At 37.6% G+C, this 14504-nt stretch overlaps 1 protein-coding gene and 1 long non-coding RNA gene across 2 annotated transcripts; one reads left to right on the top strand and one right to left on the bottom strand.

The window, feature by feature from the left end:
* The first annotated feature begins 2219 nt into the window (after positions 1 to 2219).
* LOC147758132 (uncharacterized) lies at positions 2220 to 6287 on the top strand. Its single transcript, XR_015317825.1, has 2 exons — positions 2220 to 3677; positions 4496 to 6287. It is a non-coding gene; the product is annotated as an uncharacterized LOC147758132 (long non-coding RNA).
* A 1415-nt stretch (positions 6288 to 7702) lies between these two features.
* LOC111251027 (uncharacterized) lies at positions 7703 to 12651 on the bottom strand. The gene is made up of 5 exons (XM_022807193.2): positions 11967 to 12651; positions 9195 to 9429; positions 8707 to 8888; positions 8276 to 8486; positions 7703 to 7978 (listed from the first exon to the last, which is right to left on the bottom strand). Exons 1-5 carry the CDS (start codon positions 12557 to 12559, stop codon positions 7835 to 7837), a joined length of 1365 nt encoding a protein of 454 aa, XP_022662928.1. The 5' UTR covers positions 12560 to 12651; the 3' UTR covers positions 7703 to 7834.
* Positions 12652 to 14504: the final 1853 nt, after the last annotated feature.

Below are 14504 nucleotides of genomic sequence, written 5' to 3'. Positions count from 1 at the left end.
TATATATATATAACTTTTTATTTACACATAATATTTAAACTGAAAAAAAATATACAGAAAATATACAACTTTTGTGCCAATCGCAGAATAGGCAGAAATATTACGTTCTGGTCAATACGCTCCTGATAATGGCAGTCTATTGATTTTCAAATTTAAACATTTAGTATCTTTGTTTAATTCCGGCGCTTAAATCCTTAGCTATTCTGGCATAGACTATATATCCTAGGTATCTCCATGAAAAGAAAGCCCGCTGGCGGGTCTGGGGCACAAATAGTTTATTCTACGCAACCTCATCCCCCAATCAATCTGTTTGGAAGATTCTCATCAAGATATGCTTTTGCATCAGCATGATTGTAACGTGCAGGTGCTCCATCTTGTTCAAAATGAAATTCGCCGTTTTCGTCGACGTTCTCCTAAATGCGCGTTAAGTAAATTCTACATGAATTCGGGTAATTAGCACTAGCCACTGGGCTATAAAAAAGAATTACCCAGTTAATTATTTGCTCGAAATACCACACTTTGCTGTAACTTCCTCTGGTAAGTTTACACGGTATTCTAACATAACATGTGGATTTATAGATTATCGGTTGGTGCAATTATAGCGCTTGTGCGTTTTATTTAAACGTAGCTTTATAACTCAATTTATAATTTATCTATCTTTATATCTAATTTATAGTTTTCTATCGAAAACTGTTTAATTCTTCCAAATACTATTCGCAAAATTTATATATCATGCTGAATCATCTTCACTAATAGCATGTACCATTGATTAACTAAACTTTTCTATTTACAGTATTTTAGATGCACACTGCATTTGCATTGGACTTGATTTGCTGGTGACTAGCTCACTTGCTTATTATTTTTAAATATTTCGCTATAACCATGCAATACACTTCCTTTTCTGACTAAGCTTATCGAAGTTTTGGCCTTTCAGAATGTTGTTTGTGAGCATTCTGAATAGTTTCATTATTTTTATTCGACTAATTGAAAGGTGAACCCGGCTGAAACTTTTAATTAAAATTTTTTAAATTAATTTTTTTTAGTTCAAAAGTTAGTTTTGGTACGCTTATTATTTGTAATTAATTGCACACTTAAAAAAGGATAATCAGGATTGAATAGAAAAACACTTTGTAGGGATGCGTACCAGACATATGCTTGTTGAAAATTGTAATAAAGAATTCATAAAGCTATATGAGTTTTCTAAATTCGCATTGTTTCAGGTCTGTATAACCTATAAAACAGTGGGAAACGTTTAAAATTGAACTCTGAAATTTTCATAGACAGGTGAATGAAAAGGTCATATGACGCACGGTTACAGCTTCTGCGACTGTAACGGTGCGACACGACTGTAATTTCTCTATTAAGCAAAAGGTGCAGCGGTGCACAATAGAATTTCGTCTTCCGTTGCTTCTTACAGTGAAGCATAATGATAAACTCCGCGTCCCCCCCCCCTTTGGTACACCAATTGTGATAAATAAACATGCATATAGGGCCGTATGTACCGTATTGATTCTGAGAAACTTACCTGGAATCTTTTATATTCAATATTTCAAAAATTCGAAAAAATGATTCTGTGTTAGTTATTGTCAACTCTTGACGGAAGTCTTAAGTCGCAACCAATTGAGCTTAGGCGAAACCAGTATCATTGTTATTATGTACTATAAGCTTTTAAATTTCATATTATATATATATGTGGAATACCAAGATGTGCTGTGTGTATATGTATTGTAATAACTTAGCTTCGACTGTGCAGCCTTCATTCGTAGAAACTGTGTAGGAATATACAAAAGTTTTTAGTGCAACACGTAGTGACCCTGTATTGATTATACCTAATCTTTAAAACCTGGAGTAACTCTAAGCGTTAACTGTTTTCCATTGTATGAAGATCTACAAACGTTTTAATGTATATTTGGACGAGATTTTAGGAATGGTTGATACAACGATAAATAAGTATATGTGGGATAAAGATATAGATCGAAATAATGTTATCAGAGAGATGTCGAATAATTTCTGCTGCTGTTTTCGTATCCGCAATTTTCCCCTCGAGTAAACACGTGTTTACTCGGTTCGTCGATGTCATGATCGAAAAAAGCATGTTTTCGGAGTAATCAGCCTATGTATATATATATATATATATATATGTTGCATTGTTATGCAACTTATATATAAGTTGCATAACAATGCAACTTATTCGAAACAATCGAGAAATAACACTCATACCCATTAGAAATTTGAAAATAGGATGAGGCTATATACCCCCAATGCCTCTAATCATTCGCTTTACGGGATGAAACTAAACGTGTACGCCAGCTATCCTGAGGGAACTTCGGAAGGGACCAGCTACTAGATGGCTCGATTAGTTTTTCGCCCCTATACCTAGATCAGATTATCGGTTTGCACGTCAGAATAACTTCAGGTATCCATCAGAGTTTCCTCTGGCTTCATCTTGACTAGACATAGTTCACCATCTTTCGGGTCTTAAACATCACGATTGTAGTCCACAAATGCCAGAAAGCATAAGTAGCTCATCGCTTAACCGTGGAACAACCACAAATAGCTATATCCTTGCAGTTCACTTCGCCTTCGGGTGTCAAAACCCAATGGCTCGCGTGCCATTTGAACTCCTTGGCCCGTGTTTCAAGACGGGTCAAATAACTAATGCTAACCACTGATGGCCGACCGCTTACATAGTAACATGCTCATCTCAACAAGGAATAAACCGAATTGCAGATACAGCAGTTACATTTAGTAAACGCAGGCCGCGGCTGTCACACAGCTAAACTACTCCGGCTAGCTGACGCCCAACAAAGAATATCGCATAGTTTCTCAATGAATGACTATGCCTATTTTTTTTACGTATTTATTATTTATAAGCCTATTAGCCTATTTTATCACGCTTGAACAATATTAATTAACATTAATTTGCCAATAAGTACTTTTTGATTGTGATTCAATTTCAAGCTATCACAGAATTTTGGACAAGTTATCAGCAATAACTTCGCACATTTTACACTATTGAGTAGTTAAAGATTCTTGCAATCATAATTTATATTTCATAGAAAAAATTAATTCAGCATTGCGTAGTTTTTGTATAATCCACTTTAAAGCTAAAAGAGGGTTATCTTATTGGCGAATTATTCTTTGTGCGCTTCTATAAACTGCCGCGGCAAGGTAACGCCTTCTCGCAGTCATAGAAAACTTTAGGACATTAGGTGCCAGAAAATGGATGCAAGATGACGATGCAAGGTATAACATAGCGACAGAGATATTTTGTATGCAGTAGTAGCTCACAAAGACTAATTTTGGTCCCCATACCAGATGGTCTTCAATATGAGTAGATAAGTGTTGGTACTAGGCTCTGTGAAAGAGTTATATACGATACGTTGTAAATTATTCACGTCTCATTCTTAAATAGCGACTGCGACGGAAATGCGCGCCGTAACGTTGCCGCTCCACCCATTTACGTGTCACAACAGACGCTCTGCTCTAGGCGCCAATTCTTGCTTAAAATTGTTAGTACTTCGGACATGAGATCATACCCTATCGGCAGCCGTGCAACGTTTGCTGTAATGAAATTATTTGGTAAACGCCAAAATTTTCCCGTCATTCGGCTTGAGTGATATTTCGTTCTAATGTAACGATAACGGCGGTACCGGGTATACTGCTAGCAAGGCAAGGTATAGAAAATCATAAGTTACAGCTATCAAATTTTTTTTACCAGAATTATTGAATATAATATAGAGAATATAACAATATTAAGGGCTTAATTATAAAATATCCGGATAAAAAAATATCCTTTAGATGGTTTTTTTACAAGGGAACGGACATGTAATGTCAGTCCTCTAGGAAACGATATTTTCGACCTATCGATATATACTTTTACGTAGGGGGAAGGGATCGAATACTCTTACGGAGCAAGGTTAGTGTACACATAGGACGGGCAGGACTGAACATTTTTACGAAATTTCAATTTTGTAAGCAAATGTCTGCCCTGGCGCATTGTATAATTCAATTAGAACTGAATTTTCAAACGATCAGAATGCCCACGAACGAAAGGTATACGAATGCTTTATTGACCAGATCATTTTAGTGAATAACACTTACCATTTCACTAGTATCCTGCATTAAGTTAAACACGATTATAGAAGGAAAATCCACTGGCAGTTTTTGTGTGAACCCGTATCTAGATATAGAATTTTTTTCTGTTTGAAAATATAGTAAAAAAAAAAATTGTAAACTAATTGATCCGAGTTGACTGTATGACTACTAGAGTTCGCTTATAACTATTTGTTAGTCAACTTATTGTGCAATTTTAATGACAAGACATAGCTGTGGGCAACTGCCGGCTGAACGTCAGTCGGCTAGTTATGGCTAGTAATGATGGATCACGGCCTCAAATAGAAATGAGAAGCGAATTGCCATGGCCTAGCGATCCCACCTTTCATTATATTCGTAAGCGATGTTACCGAGATGTCGTATTTCTTTGATTCTGTAGGTGGATACGCTCTATACGCGCAACATTCGACGCTTTTGCTATAACAAGTTCAAAAAAGGAGAGTGTCTGCTTAAGAAGGCGATACCAAGCAGGATACTAATGGTAGTATCAGGCCATTAAAGCTCAAGGTAGGACCACACGGAAGTGACACATGGTCTCTCTACATCTATTACTTCAATTGCAATCGCTATTAGTGATACATTTATCAACAAGTTGAAGCTTGTAACACCTTCAGTTGGTAAGTATAGTATCGGCAATGACTAGTCTGTCTAGTGACAATCGAGTTTTCGCTACGATTGAGCATACCTTACAATTGTTATATCATGCTATTTACAGCTTCTGTCATCTTCAAACATCGTCGTCGCAATTACGCCAGTGCGCAAAATATACTCGAAAAAAAGAAACTCCCAAAGATTTAGGAGAACGCCGCCAACAAGGAATAATCAACACAAAGATGAATAATCAGTTGATTATTAATAGATGCTGTTAAATTTCCATGAGAACAACGCGTTTTCGAGGCTCTGTTGCGGAGATTGTTCCTTAAGGAGCTCTTGATATAACACATCGAGTGCGATCAGAAAACTATTAAAAACGCCTGTATGTCATTCTTCAAGCCAATCGCAGCTATCTACAAATTAGACCTGTCTGAACTTGTCCGCCGAAGGCTCGTTAAAGCTAGAAGGAATACAGTGGCAACCGTAATCACCACGCATCTGATCGAAATGGACTGTAAACAAAGATATTGACCTGCATGTTTCTAAAGAAACTAGTATCTAATTTAATTACTCATTGAGTCCCAGTTTTAACATTTGACAGATTTGCATTTTTTTTGCAAAATATGTTTCATCAGCGGTTTTTTTTTTTTTTTATATATTTTACAGTTGCATGTATTGAACTGCTTTATTATAAAGCTGAGTTTAATCTTTATTTTGTGGCTGCCGCTGTGGCCTGCGTGGCGACTAAATCGCTTTATGAGAAAAACTAGGGCCAAATTAGTTTAGGATTATAGAGTATACTGGGCTTAGGTTTTCTGTAGTGATACTTCGTTCATGATTGCATCTAACAAATTTGAGTTATCGGGTATAATTCCAGTATCTATATCTTAGATCAATCAGAGGCCTTTTTTTGCATAAAAACAGGTCTCAATTGGTTATGAAAATTACCATAGTAAATGATAATGCCATTAGCAGAATGTAACTTTGGCCTACCACGTCGGACCAAACCATGTTTTCATGTGGGCGCAGTATGACAAATACACAGAAAGTCACAAGTTACCGATTAATTACGGACAAATTTCCTTCTGAAACGCATTTACTCGGAAAAATCAGTATCAAAAAAAAATAGAATACGTTTTCCGTTAATAAACTCTGGCCGCTCCGCGAAATGCAATATTAGTCTGACAATTTACGTCTTTAAGAAAAATGGATGAAGTTCATCAGATAATACACGCCATCTTAATATGGTAACTATAATAATAATTTCTTCTGATAGCTTGATTTTTTTTGTCAAGTTTCTTCAATCCGGTCGGTGTTAGGAGTTTATCATGTTTTTTTGTTGTAAAAAAAAGATTGTACTAACTAGGCATTTTCTTTATAGGAAACGTTTTTTGGGGACATCACAGTCAGGGCAAATAGCATCAAGGTAAAAAGTTACATAGCACCGCCGACTATATTTGTGTATGGAACGCCGTTTATCGGACTTCTGATTTGGTTTAGGGAAGAGGGGCAGCTAATATCTTGGTACTTGCCAGCTGCTTACACTGCACGATATCAATAAAAATTCTTTACTGTGATATAGCTGTGATTTTTAAAATTTCCGTTTTTGTAAACTTCAGAAAATTAGTTTCGGTTATAAAAGTACCCCTTTTAAATTGCTGCGGTCGAATCAGGTGTTCGACGAAGAAATTCGTCTTAGATATGATAGGAAAATTTTTTTAACTGCTCCCAGGCTTCAGCTGAAGCCACGGCCGCGTTAGCCATTTGCGACTCGTTTGATTATGTTCTTATTCTTAGTTCCCTTTTTTTTTTAAGATAAAACACGCATAAACGAAATCTTCAATCGTCCCAGACAATCCAAGGAAATATTAAACCTAACTAAAATACCTACTGTATTTTAGTAGATCACAAGTGTTTTTTTTTTAATAATGATTCATTCTAGAATCAGTTAACAATTGATTTCTTATTGAAGCGGACTAGAAGTAATATATATATATATACTATATAAGCTTTTAGTAACTTATATATATTTCAAGTATATATAAGTTACTAAAAGTTTCAGTATACTTATATACTGTTTCTGTTGTTAACATTTATATATAATATTTTTTTTAGTTTTTTAATAGCGAGTTTAATAATCTATCTTTTTTGGCACATGGGCACGGCGGGCTCCAGGAATCGCCAAGCACAAAGAAGTTTAAACGTTTATAATACATTTGAAAAACCCTACATATAACTCTAACCTTTATTATACGCTCTTGTTTGGTTATAGGAATAGATCGTATACAATCTTGAAAAAAAGATCGTAAAGCTGGATTTGAAATTGAGTACTGTAATAAAATACCGTCGTCGTGCGCCCTTACATTGACAGCATAACTTAGCTAACAAAATTATTTTACAAGTATTTTGGAATGGAACGAATGAACACTGCCTGAATCTAGTAACACGTATTATAAACGCCTTATGATTTCATTGTTTTATATTGAACCTAGTAACACGTATTATAAACTCCATATTACTTCATTGTTTTATATTATATGATTGATTCTGATTAACGCGTTTAAAATAACCTGGTTTATTATACTAAACAAGTCGATGGATCAAGAAAATGTACGTCCTTAGATTTGGCATGTATGAATATTTATTTACTCAATCTCTTTATAATTATATAGAGTGTCTGACGTTGTTACTATCAACGTTCAAGCCTGGCGCCCATCTGTTGTAAGCTGTATAGCAAGCTTAGGTTTAAAACATTCTTAAAATGTTTGCATTAAAGAGTAGTCAACCTCTTGCTCAAAAAGTGCCGGCTCGTTATCTCGTTTCATGGTTGACAGAAGATCGACGTTCTGATTTGTTCTAGCGACATAATGATAGTGATTATGATCAATTTCTAGTCTTCATTGCAAATTTTGCCGGTAGGCATTAACAGATTTATATGTAAAAACCAGGTATTGAAATCACGAAGGTAATTAAGAAATAACAAACTGAAGCATTGCAGGTAATGAACATAAAAAAAAACCACATGTTTTATTATTTGCTTACCACAAGCCGACTTGCTTTAGATTCAAAGGCAGAGTTCCATTGAACGAACATGGGTACTCGTGGTACGTTGTCATTGTCTGGGTCAACTTGTACCTACGCACTTTGTCTCAACGGTAACGTAGTTCATCATCTTGTAGTCTCTCCCAATAGGTGCCTGACCAACCCATCCTTCATGCAGAAGGAGATCCACTTTTGAAAGATCTAAGCCCTCGTTCAGCAAATCCAACTGTCGAATCACGAAGAATTCAAGTATATGTTGTATATTTTAGTGGAAACAAAAGATATCGATGTTGAACTGTAAGCTTTTTTTTATGCTCACATCTATTGAATGTTGTGAACTGCTAATAACGAGAATGCGGCTGACACAAACCAAACAAGCCATAGTGTGATTTAAGATGCTTGTGCTCTTTTTCAACCTTGCGTCTTGCAAGGGCTAATCCCACTCCAATAGAACCCGATCTCGTTTAAGCTAAAAGACAGTAGGTTATCTAACGGTCACCATCTTAATTTTGCCGTCACTCACAGCAGTCGTTTCGTAAATGACTCGGCACGTTTGATGAAGACAAGTTGACACTTGCAAAAGTGGTTTGCTTAAGTCTAATTCGGCTGCAACTACAACGGTGGCCACTAGATCCGTTCTTCCAGTATCAGACACACGGAACTCAATGCTGCAGTTGTAGTCCTGCAGTAGCTGCGCCCTCTGGTCGAACCAAGTTTGTAGGTTCAATCGGTCTCTGGAATTGTATTGAAATATGAGTTCTAAACCACAAACTTGCCTTTTGATATAACTAAATAATGCACGGTCTCCATAGAAATTTTTATTGCAGGAAACTACATGCTAAAGCATCACTGAGTCTAGCAAAAGTTATAGCAGCAACGAACAACAGCTCTCACAGACGATGACCAACCTACCTACTAAGGCAGCAATAAAGTAACTACTCTTTTTGAACTCACATCGTTATATCATCGCTTGCCTCAGGAAATAGGAAAATTCGCTGGGAACTACGACTGCACCTGTCCATTGTGAACAACAGCATGCTTTTAAATCTTGTGCTGCTGAACACCATTGAAACAAAGCTTGAATGAATATTCTGATTTTCCGTCACGTTTACCGGTATACGAAACACCACTATCCACTGAAATTTTAACGAATACCACACATCACTAAATGTTGGAATATTCTCATTGACTCGGATTTTGTGTAACATTACTAGAGTAATGTTATCTTTATCAAAGCATTTGGAAGTATAAAAATCTAGGAAGATTCAGATTTATCGATCTAGTGCTGTGCTTAACTGCAGCAGGAAGTACACACACAAGATAAATATGGGCATAATAAAAATCTGGCCCTTTCTACTATATCCGATGAATCTACGTTCACTGACTGTTTGCAAGTATTAAGCCAATATGGAAAGGAATTCAAGAGAAAAAAAAGAACATACCTCAACCCGAAGACCGCTTGAAGTTTCTGCGTTCGACAAATCCGTGGACACTTTCATCGCCAATGCGTCCACAGCTGTAATAGTCTTCGGGCAGCTGAACTCTTTAAACGAAGCCTTCCCTAATTCAATAGCTTGGCTTTCATCCAACTTTTTGCCTTTGATAACAAAGTACGCGATAATTCCAACGGCTATAATGACAACGACAATGACAAGTATTGTCGCCTTGGAGACACCTCTTCAGAGAAAGATAAATGATCAGCTATTTTCTGTCATAACTCACGGACAGCACACGCTGCATAAATAACATTGCAATAATGGTATGTAATAATAGTAAATGGTTTTTTACCAAGCTAGTGTTCATAACATATGAAAAATACCCTTACGTTGCCTAGGTTCTCCTTTCGCATATACCCTTTTCGTTGCTTGCAAAAGGGAAGCACCTCGGCGTAGCCCCGTGATAGGCTTAGATATTCCCTTGTCTCCAGTCTTCATGCTACCTTAGATGTTCGGGTATTGGAAAATACCATGCAATGGAAAGTGCTAACACGCAAATATAATCCCTATATTTATTAAGTTAAGTTATTAATTTCAACTAGGTAGAACCATGGCAGCATCAAGGACTATCAATAGCCTTCTTGGTACCTCATGACCCTCTCCAATAGTTTTGAATTTACTTCGGGGCTTGTGAGACACGCGATCTGTGTAAAAGGACAATTGTGTGGGCAAATCTTTCATATAGCTAACTTATCCGAGAGATGTGGGGGTATTTACAGGCGTTTTGAACCGGTGAGGAGCAATGCATGCGAAAAAAAATAAACGAAATCACGTGAAGCTGTAAGAAAGCGTAGGAATAGTTGAACAGTCAGATGTTGCTTATTGGTTAAAACAGGATTGTATGGTAGTATCGAGGCGAAGCAGTTGATTTCCGAACGGAAGCAAATGTGCCTAGCAATGTAGTCTATCCATTGCACATCAGAATCTACGAGCGATCCGTCATTAGCTTGAAGCAATTTCTTGAGCACTACATATTTCATAACAAAAAGTGCAGCCGCATGAGGCGTATTGTTTCGTCACACGCTTCCCAGCGCCCCACCTAATTTTGTTACATATAGGGATGTGGTGTTACTGGCGGCAGTATCCCGTGACGTCGCTCTTAAGGAACGCGCCCATTTACGAACAATTTCAATTCCCTCTGCAACGATCCGCTGAGTTGAAACTTACAGCTACTTGAAGGCTAACTTATTAATATACAATGAATACAATAACTAAACTCATAGTTGATAGATGATAGTAACTTAACTCAAAAGTTACTATCATCTTCGCAAATCATACACTAGATATCAGATCGCATTCACAAAACTAATTAGTGATTTTACGTGTAGTGTTAAGGGCCCAGGGAGATTTATCCGAGATCCTAGGGTGCAGCGGCAAACCAAAAGATCGAAACATTGACTTGAAGGGAGTCGGGAAGAGGGTTCCAGACGGTCGCACTTGGGACAGTGTCAATTTACGTGTAGTGTTATGGGCTCGGAGAAATTTATCCGAGATCCTGGAGTGGAACGGGAAACCAAAAGATCGAAACATTGGCTTGAAGGGAGTCGGGAAGGGGGTTCCAGACGGTCGCACTTGGGACAGTGTCAAGTTTTTGTTTAGTGATGTGTAGCATGTAGCTAGTGTACACGCTGTTAAATCCAAGCCAAATGATTCTTTCAGTAACTCTAAAATGTTTAGAGTTCAACTTTGTGTAATAAAAAAATTGGTGATCGTGTTGAAATTCACCAGCAGAAAACACGCAGAATGTTCCAGAGAGTAACTATGTAAAAGACTTCGTAATACCTCTAAGGCCCGCACTGGCTATGCGCTCAAAATGACAAATGTTTATATTAGGCGTAAACCACAACTTGCTCATGACTCCTAGCAGAATCAGCGTGAAATATAATTAACTTAAGCTCTTCTAGACAATATGGACCCTTTACCGCTTGTTCGCACGTACTTGAAATCAAGCTTACTCCTTATTCACAATTATATAGCATTTTTCATCAAACCTGTTAGACAGCATTCAGTGTTCGTACTGACCATACAGGCCATGGGGACACAACAGCACGAAAACGAAAAGAAAGAGGTAAAAAACATTGCATTCACTTCGATTGATTAAATCGGGGTACTTTTTTAGGGAGGCTAGGAAACGAACCATTTGGCGCACCTGGGCACACTTCCCGAATGACCCGTAGTGGAATTCAAATATAAGACTCTTCAGGAGGCACCTGTCTATGTTAATGCAAATGCCGTAAGGTAAAAAGCGACTACCCACTAAATGCGATCCTCCGCGGGATTCCTGCTCAAAATACTACCAACTTGAGGATTGATCTGACAAAAACCTAAGTATACGCTGTTGACCTGGCTGGATTCGCTGATGGAATTCAACTTTGTAGGAGCCGTACTGGTTGTCAAAGAGATGCTAGGGCGCTCTATTTTCTTCAGCGCTTCTCTATATTAGCATGGAACTTTTGAAGACGTTTAGTTGTGTGTAATACATATTTTTGGAGAAAAAATCTTCATTAGGTCTGGAATAGAAGTTCTTTCTCGTAAAATAATGCCAAGATTTTAACACATCTGTTGGCCTAAAAGGTCTCACCTTAAGATCTCGAAAGACGAGTACTAAATGTACCTACACAGCGTTTGTTAAATAAATTTGTTCTTAGATTATTTGGTATTCGTTTGAGATTTGGAATAGTGCTTCTTAGAAAAAAAAAAGTTAAAAATGATGCATACTTTGGTTTTGAAGTGGCACTGACCGACTGTGGATCAACGTGTTCGCCGAAAATGTTCTGCAAATCGTCTTGCCGATCACTTGCTGGGCTTCGCTTTTGACCCGCGGGAGTAAAGCTACTACCGCTCGTTGTTGTCGTCGACAGGCTGCTCATTGTCTGGCTATCAGACGGAGGCGAAATTAATCGCTTACTAGTTTTCCAGTCATTGTCACTATGTTTAGCGTTAGGCTTTTTACCGAAAATTTTGGATTCAAGTGTTTTAGCTACATTCCCGTCCGCAGGAGCTCTTGCTACAACCTTGTCTACAGCTACCTTAAAACCACTTTTTGGCTCAGGCGACAGAATATAGGTGTTTAATCCCGCTTTTTCTTGAGAGTTCTCTTGCTGAGGGGACGTAGAATCGCTACTAAGCTGCGGCGCTCTTGGAGGTCCAGGTGACATTGGGGTGTTCTTTGATTCACGCCTCGATCGAATATCACTTGTTGCATCGGAACCCGCAGCATCAGATGATTGGAAAATACTTTTCACGTCAGAAGTCTTCAAAGGATTAGGGCCGGAAATTCTTTTGGACTCCAGTTTATTTTTTTCTTCCATGGCGCGTAGTCACTACGCTGCAATGCGGCCAGTAACTTACCCCCGATTAGAACGAACCTTCGTTGTCAACGCAAATGATTCTATTCCACGCGCTGAAGTCGTTTCCTTGCAATGGGTATAGAAGCACCTGTATTCATTATAGTAAGCATTTAACTAACACATCTTTAGTCCACGTATTGACCAGCTGAACCAGTTTAGCGTTTAAGTTACTCAACAATCTACAATTACGTTACAGCAGCGAGTTTCCAAATAGGCTTTACTAGAAGTGAACTCTTCTACTTTCTTTATTCTTTGCTTCAGATTTTAAGGTTTGTTTGGCGTTCTTCGTTCGTCTACGCTACCCAGCTTTGGGTTCTTGTATGTATCATATGCGCATATTTAACTTACGCGGAATTAATTAGATATAATGTCTGACTCAACAGACCTGAACAGCGTTCATGGGCAAGTTTTGAGTACAACCTTTGAGGAATGGTAAGTGATAGAAGGTTCATATCTGACAGAAGTAAATCACTACTGTGAAATCAAGGCATATCGTTAGGTTCAAAAAGGCTGTGGCCAAGCAATTTTGCTTAAGCATTTCCCAACTTAATTTTCAAAGAGATTTTCCTGCGATGTTTGCGTTTGTCCTATTTTCATATGAAGTTTCAAAGCGTGCTACATATGACTGAACTTTTTTATGAATCGTAAGTGATGAGGGCGCTCGAGATAGCGTGCAAGAAAATTTTAGACAGGATTCAATATTTGGCTGGGTATGGTCGGTATAAGATCTAATGATCATGCTTTCGAAGGCCAAAAACAGTAATCGAGGACCTCGTCGACAAGAGCCTGATTACGTAAATATAAGAAAATCTTCAGGACTGATCATTAATTGCATAAAGTTAAAAAATGTTTACCGCATATGAGCAGCCGATCGTGGCATTCTCATTTTTTTGGTTTGAAATACGTAGCGAAAGACCTCAACTGCAAGCATGATGAGTGAGACATAAGGGATATAAACAAAAACAATATAGAGAAAAAGGGAAAGAAAATCTATTATATTAACTATCCTTTTTATTGCTATTCGAGTTTTTGTTAAAGCGTAGAAGATTTGCTACAAGGTACTGTGACAAATTTGATTCATTTGTTACTGAATGTTTCTTTAACATTTAGGTAAATTGGAATTTTAAGTTAAAACTTAATTTAAGTCAAGGTTAAAAGCTCAATAGGCAAAGCTTCCAAAGGGCATGCGTACTATATATTATCGAGTCGATCAGAATGTCATTTTGTCAACCTTTAACTTTTACTAATTATTCAACCGTTTACCTTAAAAATTGATATATTCTCATTCGGCGTTTGGCGTTAATTTCACATTCTCGTTTGTAACAGTCTTCTGTATGATTAAATCATGAGATCGAAAAGCTGCAAATCTTCGGGTTCTGTTTTCTTCTTATCCGACGTTGGGAAACTGCAGTTGATATAGTAAGCATCGCGCAAAAAATAGAAGGATGATTCGCAGTACCTTGTTACTGCGTTCGTCGACGAGGTTTGTTTTAGCCTTGTAAAAGAGCGAAAGAGAGCTCTACTTAACGCCAAGTTAAGCACTACCGGCAAAATTGATCGTTTGCAATTTTTTAGAAGTTTATGTATTCATAGGAGTCATATAAAACGTTAGCATGCCGTCATCGAATTTTAAGCAATCGACTGTCAACGTTTTCTAGTATAAAAGCAATAACTCTTTTCATCTTTACCGGGCACAGTTTAAATCGGTATACATAGGGGGTCAATAAGTTTAGTATAAAGCCTCAATCGCTGTTCCAAATAGCAGAAGTTGGAAGATGACGAACTGTAGGCTTTACCGCATGGAAATTAGGCCCACTTGCTGCGAGATATGAACTAGTTGCGCCCTACTTACGAATCGCCTCTTTCCATTAAAAATTCCATGAAAGACAAAAAAATAGGTCCCACT

Source organism: Varroa destructor, unplaced genomic scaffold (assembly GCF_002443255.2).
Source record: "Varroa destructor unplaced genomic scaffold, Vdes_3.0 BEIS01000001.1, whole genome shotgun sequence".
NCBI classification, from domain to species: domain Eukaryota; kingdom Metazoa; phylum Arthropoda; class Arachnida; order Mesostigmata; family Varroidae; genus Varroa; species Varroa destructor.
Note: the sequence above shows the minus strand (reverse complement) of the source record. Positions and strands in the feature narration are given on the sequence as shown.